Source organism: Artemia franciscana, chromosome 7 (assembly GCF_032884065.1).
Source record: "Artemia franciscana chromosome 7, ASM3288406v1, whole genome shotgun sequence".
Taxonomy (NCBI): Eukaryota; Metazoa; Arthropoda; class Branchiopoda; order Anostraca; family Artemiidae; genus Artemia; species Artemia franciscana.
In genome coordinates this window covers 8,304,868-8,324,492 of record NC_088869.1, presented here as the reverse complement: position 1 = coordinate 8,324,492, position 19,625 = coordinate 8,304,868, and the positions used below count along the sequence as shown (strand labels likewise).

At 31.3% G+C, this 19,625-nt stretch overlaps 1 protein-coding gene across 1 annotated transcript in view; it reads right to left on the bottom strand.

Annotated features, from left to right (window-relative positions):
• LOC136028800 (papilin-like) overlaps positions 1-19,625 on the bottom strand; it is a 387,506-nt gene that overhangs the window by 38,641 nt on the left and 329,240 nt on the right. The window contains exon 40 of the mRNA XM_065706703.1: positions 6,952-7,079. Coding sequence (XP_065562775.1) covers positions 6,952-7,079 — 128 coding nt within the window. The remainder of the gene's footprint in view (positions 1-6,951; positions 7,080-19,625) is intronic.

The following is a 19,625-nucleotide window of genomic DNA, read 5'->3' as shown; positions in this document are numbered from 1 at the left end:
TCCCACAACCCAATGTCGGATAGACTAATCAGTGCCCGCTTCAACCACAAGCCTGGGAAGATATCGATTATTGTGTGCAACGCACCAATGAATGCTTCCCAAGTGGACGAAAAGAAGAGTTAACACTCACCTCCGACATCTGCTCTATCTCAGTTTCTCCCACGAGATGTTTTGGCTGTGGCGGGCGATCTCAATGCACCCGTACCTATTCCCAGCGGAGCTTTTAAATCTTAAATTGTGCCGTCTACTCTTGGCTCTTTGAAGGAAAATGGGACCCGACTCCTCCAGCTGTGCATTATGCACGAACTGGTCATTGTTAACACCTTGTTCCATAGGAAAGACATTTATAAGCCAACATAGTATAGCAATGACGGGCGAACGTCGTAGATGATCGACTGAATTATAGTCAATCAAAGATGGCGCTCATCATTTACGAATTTTAGAACATATCGTTGCACTGAGATAGGGAATACTGACCATAGATTAGTTGCCACCATTTTCATTCAGAAAGAAATCAGCCAAAGTTGGACACCCAGAAGCTAAAAATTGAAGCATTTCGCCAAAAGTAATCAGTGGAAACTCAGAATAGGTTTGAATGCCTGAATATCCTTGTTGACCCGGAAACGTCCAGCAGACGTATAAGAACGTTGTACAAGAGGATGCCACTATTACCGTCGGTAGTAAGATGTATTCAAAGAAGCCCTGGCCATCGCAAGAAGCACTGTAAATCATTGAATAGCACCGGAAAGCACCCCTGGCCGGAGATGTGCCCTCCTACAGATGGCTATACGGATCAGAAACAAAGTTATTCTCCGTGATAAACAATAATTTGTTGATAAAAAAAGCTGAAGAGCTAGAAGATGCGGCACAAAAAGTGACGTAATGTCATTTTTGAAGTATGTGAGAGACCTTAGCGATGGGAAACCACCAAAGACAGGCGTAGTTAAATCCATCTCTGGCGAAATGCTAGAAGATGAAAATGCGCAACTTGATCGATGGAAGGAACACTTCGCTATGCTACTAAACGCAGAAGAAATCGAGGTTGATCCCGACCTGTCTGCATCAGATCACCAAACCAATTGTGAAATGCCGTTTAGTCATTTCAAATTTTGAAATGCAATTTAGTCTTATATTTTTATTCAGTTATCCTTTCATGGTTACTCTGAAAGGGTTATCTTATTTTTAGTTTTGTGTTTGTCTCAAGGTTTGGTTTTTCATATTTTTATCGGTATTATTCTGCACTGAGGACGGTCAAGTGGAGGTCTTGGCCGAAATACTTGCATAATTGCTTAATTTTTTCACTGGCTGTTATTGTCCTCGTTTTCACTTCTTTGCTATTTTATCTTTCACTCAGCAAAAAACATGTGAAAATCTACCAGAGCCGGATCCTCCTTCAGTGAAACAGATACAAAATAACCTGCAGAGAATGAAGAACAACAATGCACAAGGAACCTACGAAATCACCTTCGAGCTGCTAAAGTTCGAAAGACCGGCAATGCTCCTTTGGCTGCACATGCTGTTCTCCCTCATGTGGCCAACCAAATTGATACCTGAAGAATGAAAGGGATGGAGAATACTCCCTCTATGGAAGCGCAAATGTACAACTATTCGCCATGACGTTGCTTGATAGAAGTATCCAGTTCATCCGTAAGTGCCACAGGATTCAGCAAGCAGGTCTCATGTGCAACAGAGCCACGACCAGCCAGATAAATCCTATTCACCAGCTCATTAAGAAAGCCCGTGAGTTCCAGCGTAGAGCATATATTGCCTTTGTTGACTTAGAAAACTACGAAGACTACACTACCTTTCCATGACGAAAGTAAAACAGTTCAAAATAGGGATGAAACCTTTTTATTGACAGTGAACAGATATAACATTTAACTGCATATTTCGAACACATATACAGTGTTCATCATCAGCAGTAAGACTTTTTACTGCTGATGTTGAACACTGTATATGTGTTCGAAAGATCCAGTTAAATTTTATATCTGTTCACTGTCAATAAAAAGGTTTCATCCCTATTTTGAACTGTTTTACTTTTGTTGACTTTAAATCAGCTTTCGACTTGGTCGACCGTAAGTCCCTTTGGCTGATACTACAACGAACGGGCCTCCCTGATAAATACTACCACCTGTTCAAGACCATCTACACTGGTAAAAAAAAGCTCTGTCCAGGTAAGTGGTCACTGAAGCCCACTCTTTGAGATAAATACTGGTATAAGGCTAGACTGTGTTGCTGCTCCTGAATTTTTCAACGCTGTATTTGATCATTTCATGGATCGAACGACAAATCTGCTCCGATTCACACTGAAACATAGCGATAGAGTCCTAACCAATTGCAACTTTGCAGATGGTATAGCCATTATATGAACTTCTACAGCTGAACTTGAGGCAGTTCCCAAGACACTGTCAGAAGAAGCCCTGAAAGTGGAACTACACATTAGCTGGCAGAAAACAAATACTGATCATTGACCCGGCACGTAATCCCGCCAACTTATCAGCATTCAACACATTAGAGCACACTATTGAAGCTCTCAAGTCTTTTACTTACCTTGGACCTGCCACCTTGGATAACGACTCAATTGAAATGGAAGTCCAGTCACACATTACTAAAGCCAAGTCTACTATGGCTCGATTACACCGTTACGTGCGGTCAAAGTCCAACATCAGCCAAAAAACAAAAATGGGGATCTGCAAGACGACCGAAACACAATTCCTTCTCTACGCTGCTGAAACTTGGTCGGCTGCTGCTTCTGTTCGTGATGTCATAAAAGTGGCCTAAATAAACTTCTTAAGACGAATAGGAGGGATCAAGTGCTACGACATCGTCCCAAACATCCAACTACTGACACTAGCAGATCAGACTCCCAGCTCTCTTCAGCTCGCCGTAAGAACCCTACGGTGGTTCAGCCACTTATTTCGAACGCTAGCAGAAGCACTCGCCAGCGCACTTTCTAATTTTGAGGCCACTGAAAACGCCTAGAAGCGCTCCAGTGGAAGACTCCAGTTCAGACGGAGGGACAACCTTACACAGTAGCTCTCCATGACTGGTACTGATTTTCAAGAAGCAGTCACGCTTGCGCAAAACCGTTTAGAATGGACGCAAAGAGTCACATCTCTCTTTAAGCTGGACTACCAGCAGGAGCTTTAAGTCAAGAGAGTCAAGTAAGCCACCAAAGTTAGATGTCATTAACAGGGGAGCTGGAATCGGTGACTGTTGCCCTTAAAGGTCAAAATTTACAAAACACTTGTCAATATTAAAAATGCTTTGAAAAGAAGTAAAATAAAAATCTTAACTATGATTTACCTTCACCACACCAGGTCCAATTTACATTCCAACCTGATATTTCACCAACATAATATCCAAGATACACATATGGAAAAATTTAATGGGAATAGGGATTTTTATTAAGATAAGATTTAAGAAGGGTGAAGGCAAGGTCTCCTCATTGATGATTAAGTAGATAATCAATACACAGTGCTAATCCATACAGAGCCTTCATCACATATCCTTCTGTATTTAGCCCTTTTGATTTGCGATGAGTCGAACTTGTAAATAACTTAATAGTTAACATCATTAAAATTACATCGTTAGAAAAACTCATGGAAAGCATATAGCGAAAATTTAGAAATAAAATATTAAAAATAACTATAAAAATAACTGTCTGAATTTCCTGAGGCTCTTGGGGTAGGGCCCTAACAAAATTAACAGGCAGATCCTGAATTCATTTTCCTCGAATATTCTTTTTCCCCATGTGACTCAACGAGATTCCAATTTACCGTCACTTTGAAAGACTCGAGCTCCATGATAAAGACGCCTAAGATTCAATTAACGAAAGGGAAGGACAATAGGAGGAACAATCAGAAATATGTAATCAACTCTTGAAGTTGAGGAATGGACTTACGACCTCAATTAATTTTAGTAGCAATAAAATAAACACGAGGAGGTTAGCTTAAAAACAGATTTTCATTGGATTTGGTCTTTTATCTCCTTAGCCAGACAGAATTAGGACTGAAAAATTAATTCAAATTTTTTTTTTGCGGTTTTATAACAAGGTAGGAACACTTTTAATTAGATGGTGCTTAGAGTACGAAATAAATATCTAAGTTTCCTTCCATAGTCAATTGGAGCCGCATAGAAAAGACCGTTAGCAAATACGCTGTGTGCAACCATAGTTGAAAATAGATATCTTTCCAAATTCATTACAAAACTGAACTAGATTTATGAGATAGTGTGCGTGGTCAAAGTAAAAATGATGTTTTTCAGAATTTCCTACAGAAATTACAAAAAACTAAAACCGAATGGCATAAGAAAGACCTTCAGAAGGCACGGTGTGCGTGTGGCCAAATAGGAAATAAAAATTCGTCCAGATTTCTTACGAACGTATGACGATCCGTGAGTGCCCAAATTAAGAAATATAACCTATCAAAATTTCCCTAAGACATTACAAAAACGTTATGACAGAAAACTAAAAGAAAAGACCTTCAGCATAAATGCTGTATGAATTGAAAATGCAAAATAAACATCATTCCAAAGTTAATACGGTAGCCATACTGATCAAAACACAGAAAGCTGCATGTGCCCAAAGTTGATAGTGTCTTTCAGAACTTGTTACAATACACTCTTACAGAAAACACTCCTATACACTCCTACATATAAAACACTCCTACAGAACACAGCAAAAAAAGAACTGCACCATTCACGCTCTATACAGCCAACCAGCACTTTTGACTTAAGCAGTAATGGCAAAAAAAAAGAATCATCCTCGAAAACACAAATATGCTTTCTGGTAAATTCACAACTGAGCTCTTTTCCAGCTACCATTTTATTTTTCTGCTTTGCCTCGACAAGCGAATAAACGTGACTTGACTAAAATAGTCTCAAACTGATTTTATCTTGCTAAAGGTTATAATAATCTCCACTCATATTGCCACAGTTTTGACAGAAGGTCTCTTCTCGATCATGATCATAATGAAGAAAAAACTTCCAACAAATATGTACAAGCGATGCTTAGCTTTTGAACCTCTAATGTCTATAAAGATAAGCCGCTGTCTTAATTGAGATCGCGGCTGGTCTTAAATAGGTAATAGCTGTAATAAGGATTCTTGATTTAGGGGCGTAAAGAGAATAAAGCAAACAGTACCAATACCGTTAGAAGTAAAACCCAAATATTTTTTCTTATTCTAATTTTCTTATAATTCTTATTGTTATTATCGAACTACAGTTTTGGAATAACTATATGCTGAGCAAGGGAGGGAGATGGATTCTTTTCTAATCATTTACTAATATAGATAATTAAGGAGAGGAAGATGTCGTCAGTTCTTATTGTTTTATACATAAACTAAGACAAGGCGAAATATGCTCTGTGCAATTCGTAAATATGCTTCCTAGGCGTATAATCTGTATGTCCCTTATTACCCCTATTACGACAAGGCCTAACAGTTTGGCGTCTCAAACTCAATCAACAAATCATATTTTATCCATAATCGAAATCACCATGTCTCCGTTCTTTTTTCCTTTTATAGTTTTCGTTTCATTTTTTTTCTTTTTATTTCATTGGTCATAAAACTACAAGTAGGAACTTCACGTAAATTTAACCGCCTGATGACCAAATAAGATCTGATGTTGTTTCATTAGAAGCATTAAAACATGCATAAATATCTATCAACTTTGATTGAGACCAAAGGAATGTATAAATAACTCTACGGAGTTTGGACATAAAACCTATATGATAAGATAAATATTAAAATATATTTCAAAAATATATAATGAAAATATATATATCATGATATAATTTGAAGCATTAAAACGTGCATAAATATCTATCAACTTTGATTGAGACCAAAGGAATGTATAAATAACTCTACGGAGTTTGGACATAAAACCTATATGATAAGATAAATATTAAAATATATTTCAAAAATATATAATGAAAATATATATATCATGATATAATTTGAATTATTAAAACGTGCATAAATATCTATCAACTTTGATTGAGACCAAAGGAATGTATAAATAACTCTACGGAGTTTAGACATAAAACCTATATGATAAGATAAATATTAAAATATATTTCAAAAATATATAATGAAAATATATATATCATGATATAATTTGAATTATTAAAACATGCATAAATATCTATCAACTTTGATTGAGACCAAAGGAATGTATAAATAACTCTACGGAGTTTGGACATAAAACCTATATGATAAGATAAATATTAAAATATATTTCAAAAATATATAATGAAAATATATATATCATGATATAATTTGAATTATTAAAACATGCATAAATATCTATCAACTTTGATTGAGACCAAAGGAATGTATAAATAACTCTACGGAGTTTGGACATAAAACCTATATGATAAGATAAATATTAAAATATATTTCAAAAATGTATAATGAAAATATATATATCATGATATAATTTGAAGCATTAAAACGTGCATAAATATCTATGAACTTTGATTGAGACCAAAGGAATGTAATAAATAACTCGACCGAGTTTGGACATAAAACCTATATGATACCATAAATATGAAAATATATTTCAAAAATATATAATTGAAAATATATATATATCATAATATAATATAATAATATATTATGTAATATCATAATATATTAATACATAATATCATAATATAATATATAATTGAATATATATATATATATATATATATATATATATATATATATATATATATATATATATATATATATATATATATATCAAAAATATAATTTTGAAAATAACTTCCAGATTTGCTGGGTTTCAGATCCCACGGTTTAGACGTCCAAAAGAAATTTAAGCGGAAAAAATAATCGAAGCAAAAGGTCTGAGGGAAATTCTGATGAAAACGTAAAAAGAAAATATGAGTAAAATGTGTAATAAAAAGGGAAATTATTTAAAAAAAAAAATCAAAAGAAAATCATTTACCTCTTGGTCTCCTTTTCTCCAAGTAATGGTTGGTAGTGGGAGACCTCTCGCGTCACATTTCAATGTTGCGTAATTACCCTCCTCTGCACTTACTTGAGGCTCAGCAAAAACAATTCGTGGAGGAACTCCTGTTAGGATAGAAAAGGAGTAATTAATAAAAATGAGTTTCTTTTAAATATATACTGTCATGTTAATGACAATATGAAATTACATAGAACTATACTAATTATGCAGTTATATTTAACTAGTTCTATATGCTAATTATAAATTCAATGATAATACTAATAAAAGATATTAAAAAGGCATAACCATCTACTTGCTTGTACAAAATTTTAAACGGACCCAAATAAACTTAGAGGTTTAATTGAAATCACAAACATCAAAAACAAGAAGAAGAATAGGGAATTCTTTTCGGAAGAGTGGAAATCTAATTTGAATGAATATTTTGGCCCTATGTCCAAGGGCCGTCCTCAGTAAAACATAAAATATAAGAAAAGAAAAACTTAAAACAACATACGACTAATAAAACTAAATAATTTTTGTTTTTAATTGCAATTGAATTCAGACTTAAGATTAACAACAATATTTCCTTAAATAAGGACTTGGAGGAATATTCTCTAAATGCTCTATACATGAATTTAATTAAAAATGATCTTAAAAATTATTTTAAAAAACTAGTCGACATTAACACAGAACCAGTCAGAAATAGACATTTTGAGGTTAGCTGCCAAAAAAGCAATATTAGCACAAAAAACGTGTTTTTAATTATTCTTCTTTTATTTCAATGAATTACCTAGATTCATTTCAATTTATTTATCAGTCCTGGTTGAATTTCGCTGAAGTAAGGATGCTGGGGACTGTTTTAAAAAAATTCATTTTAGTTTTATTGGTTTTGTGTTGTTGTAAGTTTTTCTTCGTTATTTAATGGAAATCAGAATTCAGCAAAGACAGAATAAGCTTTTGCTTAATTTAAGAATTCTGAATTTTTTACTTTAGCGCGGAATGATTACACTTTTACTTTTTCTATTAGCTGACTTCCAATGAAACCCCAAAAGTTCATCTCTTGTCATTTCAAATTAAAAAAATTATAAGCAAAGATGCAGACAACCAACGTTTTAGCAGAGGATCTTAGCTCTCCTGTAATACGGAAGTGGGGTTGTCCGGAATTACTCCTGTTTTCTCAAGTAGCAAATAAGAAGGTAATCCTTAAATATCCTGCTTTCTTCCCTAAAAACAAATCCCGTAATAGTTTTATTATGTTTTGGTGTGATCTAGCCAGGGTTTAAACTTATTATAAGAAAAATTAATAGCAATATTTATGAAAACTCCAAAAACTAAACCACTTTCCCTTAGACTCATATTTACCTTTTACCCTTTTTTTTCACATGAGCTGTTTAGCATTTTCTAGTAGGGTTTAACTTTTGCTTATGAGCATAACACTGATTGAATAATTTTGAGTTTTTTTTATCATTCAATTGATATTTTAAAATTGTATTGGGTTGTTGCCTCTGAACTATTTGTCTTTATTGTTTCTATCGTTTGGTAAATGACGACTTATACTTATTGATGACATGACTGCCTGTCCATGGATTATTCTTTAGGGTTGATTGTGTATGGCTATGCTGTTTGACCTATGTGATTGTATGGATGAGTAGGGTTAAGGCCTCATTCAAGTGTTAGTCTATATTAATCACTAATTTAGGAAAACAGTCTTCCTTTTTTTCCTTCTGTTTTTTTTTATGTGTTTGTGCTGTTGCATTGGTGATTTCTCTTTTCATATATATATATATATATATATATATATATATATATATATATATATATATATATATATATATATATATATATATATATATATATATCTATCTATATATATAAAAATAAGTTGTCTGTGGATCTGTGGATGGATCAGGTGACGTCACCTGAAAAAACTGGATCAGGTGACGTCAAAACTGAAAAAACTAAAAAAAGGCAAAAACTACAAAAAAAACTAAAAACTAATAAAAAAAATAAAAAAGCTAAAAAACTAAAAAAACTAAAAAAAGGCAAAAACTACAAAAAAAAAACTAAAAACTAATAAAAAGGCTAAAAAACTAAAAAAACTAAAAAAAGGCAAAAACTACAAAAAAACTAAAAACTAATAAAAAAAATAAAAAAGCCAAAAAACTAAAAAAACTAAAAAAACTAAAAAAGGTAAAAAACTAAAAAAACTAAAAACTAAAAAAACTAAAAAAAAAGGAAAAAACTGAAAAATAAGCTAAAATAAAGGTAAAAACCAATAAAAAACTAAAAAAAAAACTGAAAAAACTAAAAAAAGGCAAAAACTACAAAAAAAACTAAAAACTAATTAAAAAAAGTAAAAAAGCTAAAAAACTAAAAAAACTAAAAAAAACTAAAAAAAGGTAAAAAACTAAAAAAAATAAAAAATAAAAAAAAAACTAAAAAAAGGAAAAAACTAAAAAAACTAAAAAAAGGAAAAAACTACAAAAAAACTAAAAACTAATAAAAAAAATAAAAAAGCTAAAAAACTAAAAAAACTAAAAAAACTAAAAAAATGTAAAAAACTAAAAAAACTAAAAACTAAAAAAAACTAAAAAAAAGGAAAAAACTGAAAAATAAGCTAAAATAAAGGTAAAAACCAATAAAAAACTAAAAAAAACTGAAAAAACTAAAAAAAAGGCAAAAACTACAAAAAAAACTAAAAACTAATAAAAAAAGTAAAAAAGCTAAAAAACTAAAAAAACTAAAAAAACTAAAAAAAGGTAAAAAACTAAAAAAAATAAAAAATAAAAAAAAATAAAAAAAAGGAAAAAACTGAAAAATAAGCTAAAATAAAGGTAAAAACCAATAAAAAACTAAAAAGAAAAAAAGGAAAAAACTAAAAAAAATTTTCATCTAAAAAACTAAAAAAAACTAAAAAAGGTAAAAACTAGATTAAAGTAATTCGAAAAAAGAAATATGGTAAAAAACTAAAAAAAAACTAAAAAGAAAAAACTAAAAAAAAAATTAAAAATTGAAAAAATAAAAAAAAGAAAAAACCCAAAAAGAAAAAACATAAAAAAATAAAAAAGATAAAAAACTAAAAAAAAACTAAAAAAGCTAAAAAACTAAAAAAAAAAAGAAAAAACTAAACAAACTGGGAATTGCACAAATATTTCAATATATTTTGACAATATATATAAAAATAAGTTGTCTGTCCATTACGCCAGATTATATCTTCTATATATATAAAAGAAAACAAACTAGAATGTAAAAACTGGAAATTGCATAAATATTTCGAAATATTTTGACAATAGGTTAAAGTAATTCGAAAAAACAAAAATGGTAAAAAACTAAAAACAAAACTAAAAAGAAAAAACTAAAAAAAACTAAATAAAAAATTAAAAAAAGAAAAAAACTTAAAAAGGAAAAATGTAAAAAAAATAAAAAGGTAAAAAACTAAAAAGAAAAAAAAACTAAAAAAAACCTAAACAGCTAAAAAAAAAGAAAAAACGAAAAAAACTGGGAATTCCACAAATGTTTCAATATATTTTGACAAAAGATTAAGGTATTTCGAAAACCTTAAAACAGATACCCAAAATTTTGAGGTTTATTATCAATAAAAAGAAGAAACTTAAAAAAGAAAAACTAAAAAAGAAAAAAATAAGAAAAGAAAAAACTATAAAAGAAAAAAAACTGAAATGAAACTGTATCTATATATCTATATAAATGACGACCAGGACACTCTAAGAGAAATTACAGACTGGGATACCGGGACACAAATGACGACCGGGACACAGGGAATATAAATGACGACCTGGACACAGGGATACAACTCCAACGGGGACGCCGGGGGCACAGGGGGATATATAGATGACGACGGGGACACAGGGAATGTTCGATTAGCAATCACCATCAACAAAGCTCAAGGGCAATCGTTAGAAAAATGCGGTATAGATATGAATACGAATTGTTTTCCCATGGACAATTATTATGTTGCATGTTCAAGAGTTGGTAAACCTGACAATCTATTTATATGGACAGACAATAGGACAGCGAAGAATGTTGTATATTCGCAAGTTTTACGTAGTTAAATATATATCTATATATATAAAAATAAGTTGTCTGTGTGTGGATCTGTGGATCAGGTGACGTCATGTTTGTCCGCATATGACGTCTGAATTATTTCACACTAATACAAAAGAAGAAAAAAACTAAAAAAGGTAAAAACTACAAAAAAAACTAAAAAGAAAAAAAAACTAAAAAAGCTGAAAAACTAAAAAAAACTAAAAAAAGGTAAAAATCTAATAACTAAAAAAAACTGAAAAAAATAAAAAAAGGCAAAAACTACAAAAAAAAATAAAAACTAATAAAAAAATAAAAAAGCTAAAAAACTAAAAAAACTAAAAAAAAACTAAAAAAAGGTAAAAAACTAAAAAAAACTAAAAACTAAAAAAGAAAAAAACTAAAAAAAGGAAAAAACTGAAAAATAAAAGAGAAAAAGAAAACTAAAAAAATATGAATAAATATATATAATGACGACCAGGACATAAGTAAAAAAAAAAACTAAAAAAACTAAAAAAATGGTAAAAACTACAAAAAAACTAAAAACTAATAAAAAAACTAAAAAATCTAAAAATCTAAATAAACTAAAAAAGAAAAAAAAGAAAAAAGGAAAAAAATAAAGGACAAAAACAAAACTAAAAAACGAATGTATATACAGACCGGGACACCGGGATACAAATGACGACCGGGACACAGGGAATATAAATGACGACCGGGACACAGGGACACAACTACAATGGGGACGCCGGGGGGCACAGGGGGATATAAATGACGACCGGGACACCGGGACACAAGGAATATAAATGACGCCTGGGACACTCAAAGAGAAATCACAGACTGGAACACCGGGACACAAATGACGACCGGGACACAGAGAATATAAATGACGACCGGGACACAGGGACATAACTACAAAGGGGACGCCGGGGTGCACAGGGGGATATATAAATGACGATGGCGACTCAGGGAATGGTCGATTAGCAATCACCATCAACAAAGCTCAAGGGCAATCATTAGAATCATGAGGTATAGATCTGAATACGGATTGTTTTCCCATGGACCATTATATGTTGCATGTTCAAGAGTCGGTAAACCTGAAAATCTATTTATATGCACAGACAATGGGACAGCAAAGAATGTTGTATATTCGCAAGTTTTACGTAGTTAAAAACATATATATATATATATATATATATATATATATATATATATATATATATATATATATATATATATATATATATATATCTATATTCACAGGTGGGACATAGGGACACAACTACAATGGCGCGTAACTAATATGGCGCGTAACGAATTACGCGCGCGGGGGGGCTTGGGGGGGGCGCGAAGCGCCCCCACCAACTAGGTGTTGGGGTGGCGCGAAGCGCCACCCCAACAGCTAGTCTATATATATAAAAATAAGTTGTCTGTCTGTCTGTGGATGGATCAGGTGACGTCACCTGAAAAAACTGGATCAGGTGACGTCAAAACTGAAAAAACTAAAAAAAGGCAAAAACTACAAAAAAAACTAAAAACTAATAAAAAAAATAAAAAAGCTACAAAACTAAAAAAAGGCAAAAACTACAAAAAAAAACTAAAAACTAATAAAAAAGCTAAAAAACTAAAAAAAAACTAAAAAAAGGCAAAAACTACAAAAAAAACTAAAAACTAATAAAAAAAATAAAAAAGCTAAAAAACTAAAAAAACTAAAAAAACTAAAAAAAGGTAAAAAACTAAAAAAAAACTAAAAACTAAAAAAAACTAAAAAAAAGGAAAAAACTGAAAAATAAGCTAAAATAAAGGTAAAAACCAATAAAAAATTAAAAAAAACTGAAAAAACTAAAAAAAGGCAAAAACTACAAAAAAAACTAAAAACTAATAAAAAAAGTAAAAAAGCTAAAAAACTAAAAAAACTAAAAAAACTAAAAAAAAGGTAAAAAACTAAAAAAAATAAAAAATAAAAAAAAAATAAAAAAAAGGAAAAAACTGAAAAATAAACTAAAATAAAGGTAAAAACCAATAAAAAACTAAAAAGAAAAAAAGGAAAAAACTAAAAAAAAGTTTTCATCTAAAAAACTAAAAAAAACTAAAAAAGGTAAAAACTAAAAGAACTAAAAAAGAAAAAAATAAATGACAAAACTCAAAGAGAAAGCGACCAGGACAAAAGGAATGTTCGATTAGCAATCAACAAAGCACCGGGACACAGGGAGTATAAATGACGACCAGGACATAAGTAAAAAAAAAACTATCTATATATATAAAAATAAGTTGTCTGTGGATCTGTGGATCGTGGATCAGGTGACGTCACCTGAAAAAACTGGATCAGGTGACGTCAAAACTGAAAAAAACTAAAAAAAGGCAAAAACTACAAAAAAAACTAAAAACTAATAAAAAAAATAAAAAAGCTAAAAAACTAAAAACACTAAAAAAAGGCAAAAACTACAAAAAAAACTAAAAACTAATAAAAAAGCTAAAAAACTAAAAAAACTAAAAAAAAGGCAAAAACTACAAAAAAAACTAAAAACTAATAAAAAAAATAAAAAAGCTAAAAAACTAAAAAAAACTAAAAAAACTAAAAAAAGGTAAAAAACTAAAAAAACTAAAAACTAAAAAAAAAACTAAAAAAAAGGAAAAAACTGAAAAATAAGCTAAAATAAAGGTAAAAACCAATAAAAAACTAAAAAAAAAACTGAAAAAACTAAAAAAAGGCAAAAACTACAAAAAAACTAAAAACTAATAAAAAAAGTAAAAAAGCTAAAAAACTAAAAAAACTAAAAAAACTAAAAAAACTAAAAAAAGGTAAAAAACTAAAAAAAATAAAAAATAAAAAAAAAATAAAAAAAAAGGAAAAAACTGAAAAATAAGCTAACATAAAGGTAAAAACCAATAAAAAACTAAAAAGAAAAAAAGGAAAAAACTAAAAAAAAATTTCATCTAAAAAACTAAAAAAAACTAAAAAAGGTAAAAACTAAAAGAACTAAAAAAGAAAAAAATAAATGACGACACTCAAAGAGAAAGCGACCAGGACAAAAGGAATGTTCGATTAGCAATCAACAAAGCACCGGGACACAGGGAGTATAAATGACGACCAGGACATAAGTAAAAAAAAAAAATTAACAAAACTAAAAAGAAGGTAAAAACTACAAAAAAACTAAAAAGAAAAAAAACTAAAAACTAATAAAAAAAACTAAAAAATCTAAAAATCTAAATAAACTAAAAAAGAAAAAAAAGGAAAAAAAATAAAGGAGAAAAACAAAACTAAAAAACGAATGTATATACAGACCGGTACACCGGGATACAAATGACGACCGGGACACAGGGAATATAAATGACGACCGGGACACAGGGACACAACTACAACGGGGACACCGGGGGAAACAGGGGGATATAAATGACGACCGGGACAAAAAAACTAAAAAGAAAAAAAAACTAAAAACTAATAAAAAAACTAAAAAATCTAAAAATCTAAATAAGCTAAAAAAGAAAAAAAAAGGAAAAAAATAAAGGAGAAAAACAAAACTAAAAAACGAATGTATATACAGACCGGGACACCGGGATACAAATGACGACCGGGACACAGGGAATATAAATGACGACCGGGACACAGGGACACAACTACAACGGGGACACCGGGGGAAACAGGGGGATGTAAATGACGACCGGGACAGGGAATGGTCGATTAGCAATCACCATCAACAAAGCTCAAGGGCAATCATTAGAATCATGAGGTATAGATCTGAATACAGATTGTTTCCCCATGGACCATTATATGTTGCATGTTCAAGAGTCGGTAAACCTGACAATCTATTTATATGCAAAGACAATGGGACAGCAAAGAATGTTGTATATTCGCAAGTTTTACGTAGTTAAAACCATATATATATATATATATATATATATATATATATATATATATATATATATATATATATATATATATATATATCTATATTCACAGGTGGGACATAGGGACACAACTACAATGGCGCGTAACTATTATGGCGCGTAACGACTTACGCGCGCGGGGGGGCTTGGGGGGGGGGCGCGAAGCGCCCCCACCAACTAGGTGTTGGGGTGGCGCGAAGCGCCACCCCAACAGCTAGTCTATATATATAAAAATAAGTTGTCTGTCTGTCTGTGGATGGATCAGGTGACGTCATGTTTGTCCGCATATGACGTCTGAATTATTTCACACTAATACAAAAGAAGAAAAAAACTAAAAAAGGTAAAAACTACAAAAAAAAACTAAAAAGAAAAAAAAAACTAAAAAAGCTAAAAAACTAAAAAAAACTAAAAAAAGGTAAAAATCTAATAACTAAAAAAAAACTGAAAAAAATAAAACAAGGCAAAAACTACAAAAAAAAATAAAAACTAATAAAAAAACTAAAAAAGCTAAAAAACTAAAAAAACTAAAAAAAACTAAAAAAAGGTAAAAAACTAAAAAAAACTAAAAACTAAAAAAGAAAAAAACTAAAAAAAAGGAAAAAACTGAAAAATAAAAGAGAAAAAGAAAACTAAAAAAATATGAATAAATATATATAAAAATAAGTTGTTTGTGGGTTATGTCTGTCTGTCTGTCTGTCGAGTGTCGTCGTGTTTGTCCGCAAATGACGTCTGAATTATTTCACACTAATACAAAAGAAGAAAAAAAACTAAAAAAGGTAAAAACTACAAAAAAAACTAAAAAGAAAAAAAAACTAAAAAAGCTAAAAAACTAAAAAAAACTAAAAAAGGTAAAAAACTAAAAACTAAAAAAAACTGAAAAAACTAAAAAAAGGCAAAAACTAAAAAAAACTAAAAACTAATAAAAAAACTATAAAAGCTAAAAAACTAAAAAAACTAAAAAAACTAAAAAAAGGTAAAAAACAAAAAAAAACTAAAAACTAAAAAAGAAAAAACTAAAAAAAAGGAAAAAACTGAAAAATAAGAGAAAAAACTACAAAAAAACTAAAAACTAATAAGAAAACTAAAAAATCTAAAAATCTAAATAAACTAAAAAAGAAAAAAAAGAAAAAAGGAAAAAAATAAAGGAGAAAAACAAAACTAAAAAACGAATGTATATACAGACCGGGACACCGGGATACAAATGACGACCGGGACACAGGGAATATAAATGACGACCGGGACACAGGGACACAACTACAATGGGGACGCCGGGGGGCACAGGGGGATATAAATGACGACCGGGACACCGGGACACAAGGAATATAAATGACGCCCGGGACACTCAAAGAGAAATCACAGACTGGAACACCGGGACACAAATGACGACCGGGACACAGGGAATATAAATGACGACCGGGACACAGGGACATAACTACAAAGGGGACGCCGGGGTGCACAGGGGGATATATAAATGACGATGGCGACTCAGGGAATGGTCGATTAGCAATCACCATCAACAAAGCTCAAGGGCAATCATTAGAATCATGAGGTATAGATCTGAATACGGATTGTTTTCCCATGGACCATTATATGTTGCATGTTCAAGAGTCGGTAAACCTGAAAATCTATTTATATGCACAGACAATGGGACAGCAAAGAATGTTGTATATTCGCAAGTTTTACGTAGTTAAAAACATATATATATATATATATATATATATATATATATATATATATATATATATATATATATATATATATATATATATATATATATATATATATATATATATCTATATTCACAGGTGGGACATAGGGACACAACTACAATGGCGCGTAACTAATATGGCGCGTAACGACTTACGCGCGCGGGGGGGCTTGGGGGAGGGGCGCGAAGCGCCCCCACCAACTAGGTGTTGGGGTGGCGCGAAGCGCCACCCCAACAGCTAGTATATATATAAAGGTAAAGGATACGGCATTAGACTTTACAGTCCCTACCGGCGGTGCTGATCTCCGTTTCTTGGCCCTTCAGCCAGGAATTGCAATGGGGGGCTGGGGGCCAACCATCCTGTGCTTTCGCACACCCTTCCTGTTTACCTTCCCCAGATTTCTCCAGGTACCCATTTAAAGCTGGGTCGACTCTGGCTAAGCTTACAGAGTCACGCCACTGACTCCCGTCCCAAACTGAACAATTGGGTACACTGGGATTCGAACCCGCGTCCTTTCAGACAAAGGTTCCCAAATCCAGCGCACCAACCGACTCGGCTAGGACGGCTATAAAAAATTATTGGTTTGTCTAGATACAACTACTTTCCTTACGTCAGGAGGGATTGAACCTGACAACTTCCGCCCAAGTGACAGGCTCTCATCCACTTGACCATCCACTTTGACTATATATATATATATATATATATATATATATATATATATATATATATATATATATATATATATATATATATATATATATACATATATATATATACATATATATAGATATATATATTGTATTATAAATAATTGAATTAATATATTATATTACTATAATAATAATATATTTATTACTATTGCAATTATATATAATTATATATCATTGTATTATATAAATTGTATCATATATAAATACAATATATAAGTGTGTATATAATTATATTTTGATTTGTAAATATAAATTGTATTCCTCTCTTTGCTACACACATGTTTGTATAGCACATTGATTTAGAAGGGGTCTTTCTGGTGGTTTAGAGCTTTGAAGGCAATCCTCTTTCCCTGGATCTTGAAGGCGATCCTATTTCTTAGTAGTATTTAAGTAATAGCACTTATATTCAAATCGAAGACTTATTTGTCACAACTGAATTTTCATTTTTCATCATTCCAGGCCACAAAACACATATCTAACAACAAAAGTTTGTGTTCAAAATCAAGTAGATTCTTTAAAGTTTAAACTTAGTTCAAATCAGAAGTCGGTTAAGCAGAAGTCACTTTCTATTTCTCATCGATTCTATGCCTCAAGGTACATTAATGAAAATTGAAAGATACATTATTGAAAGTTCACTAAAGTCGGAAGCTTTCCAAAATTTACTTTCTAGTCTTTATTAATCCTCTGCCTCAAGATATTTAAAGAGCATTGGAAGTTCAATCAAGCTTCAAGTTTGTTTCCCTAAATTTACTTTCTACTTTTTGTCGATTTACTCCCTTAAACTATATTAAATAACATTCCCAGTTTATTTTATTGACTGCAAAATATTTAAAACTTGAAGCTTTTTGAAATTGGGAGATCATTTCCGAATTTTGTTCAATATCGCATGTTTCAGAGCAAACCCTACGAAAAAAATATTGGACTTCAGGAACCTATTATGCTATTCAAAAAATTGATGTTAAGATTACACGTTGCGATTACGATTATGTTACGATTACGCGAAAAAAAGAACTGGTCTTTTTTTCCCTTTGTTTACTACTGATCAGCTTTCCTTCGTCACTTCTACACTGTTTCTCAAGTCTTCTTTTCTAATTCAGAAGAATCCATTGACTTTATTTTCTACAATATGTCCAGAAATCTTCTAGGCCACTTTCAGTTTCTCTAACAACTTTTTATCTCATTGATGCTTACTCGAGAGCTAGAGCTTTAAAAGAATAGAAAGTACTTGTAATTCCATGGTAAGTAGGATATTAAGCAAGAAAGAAAGAAAAAGATCAAAGGAAAGAGTGACTCTTTTTGAACCAAACTGAATAGACAAAACCAGATTGTTTAACGCAAATTTCGTAAGGGCAAAAAAATATAAATTGGTTTTAAAAGACATTTGGAAAAAGTATAAGGTTAAAAAATTAGTAAAAACAATTCAAGTATACAATGTATTTTTAAGAACCAAATAGTAATTTATTTACTTTTAAGAGCTCAATTTGTAAATCTCTGTGTATTAATAGAAATTAAACTGTTCGTGGTAACGAACTATAGTAAGGAGCAACCCGGCGCAATAGTAACCGAAACTCTAAAAAATGAAATTTTGATACCAATAGTTACATCAAAAGAATTGCATTTTAATGCTGGTTTTAAATATATAAGATTGATCAGGTTTAGTTTTACCCATCAAAAGTTACGAGCCTGAGAAAATTTGCCTTATTTTCGAAAATAGGGGGAAATACCGTCTAAAAGTCATAGTATCTTAACGGAAATGACACCATCAGATTCAGCGTATCACAGAACCCTGCTGTAGAAGTTTCAAGCTCCTATCTACAAAAATGTGGAATTTTGCGTTTTTTGCCAGAAGACAGATCACGGATGCGTGTTTATTTGTTTGTTTTTTTTCCTAGGGGTGATCGTATCGACTCAGAGGTCCAATAATGTTATGAAAGGGCTCATTCTAACGGAAATTAAAAGTTCTAGTGGCCTTTTTAAGTGACCAAAAAATTGGAGGGCACCAAGGCCCCCTCCCACTCAAAATTCTGAGATTGTTACTTTACTCAGCATCGTCGAAACACCTAATGACTATGTCTTTGGGGACGACTTGCTCCCCCACAGTCCCCGTGGGAGGGGGTGCAAGTTGCAAACTTTGACCAGTGTTTTCATATAGTCATGGTTATTGGGAAGTATACAGACGTTTACAGGGGGATTTTATTTTGGTTGGGGGAGGAGCGGTTGAGGGCAGGGGTTACGTTGGGAGATATTTACATGTAGAAATTTTTCTTGGGGGAAGAGAATTTCCATGAAGGGGCGCAGAATTTTCTATCATTATTTTTGTCAAATT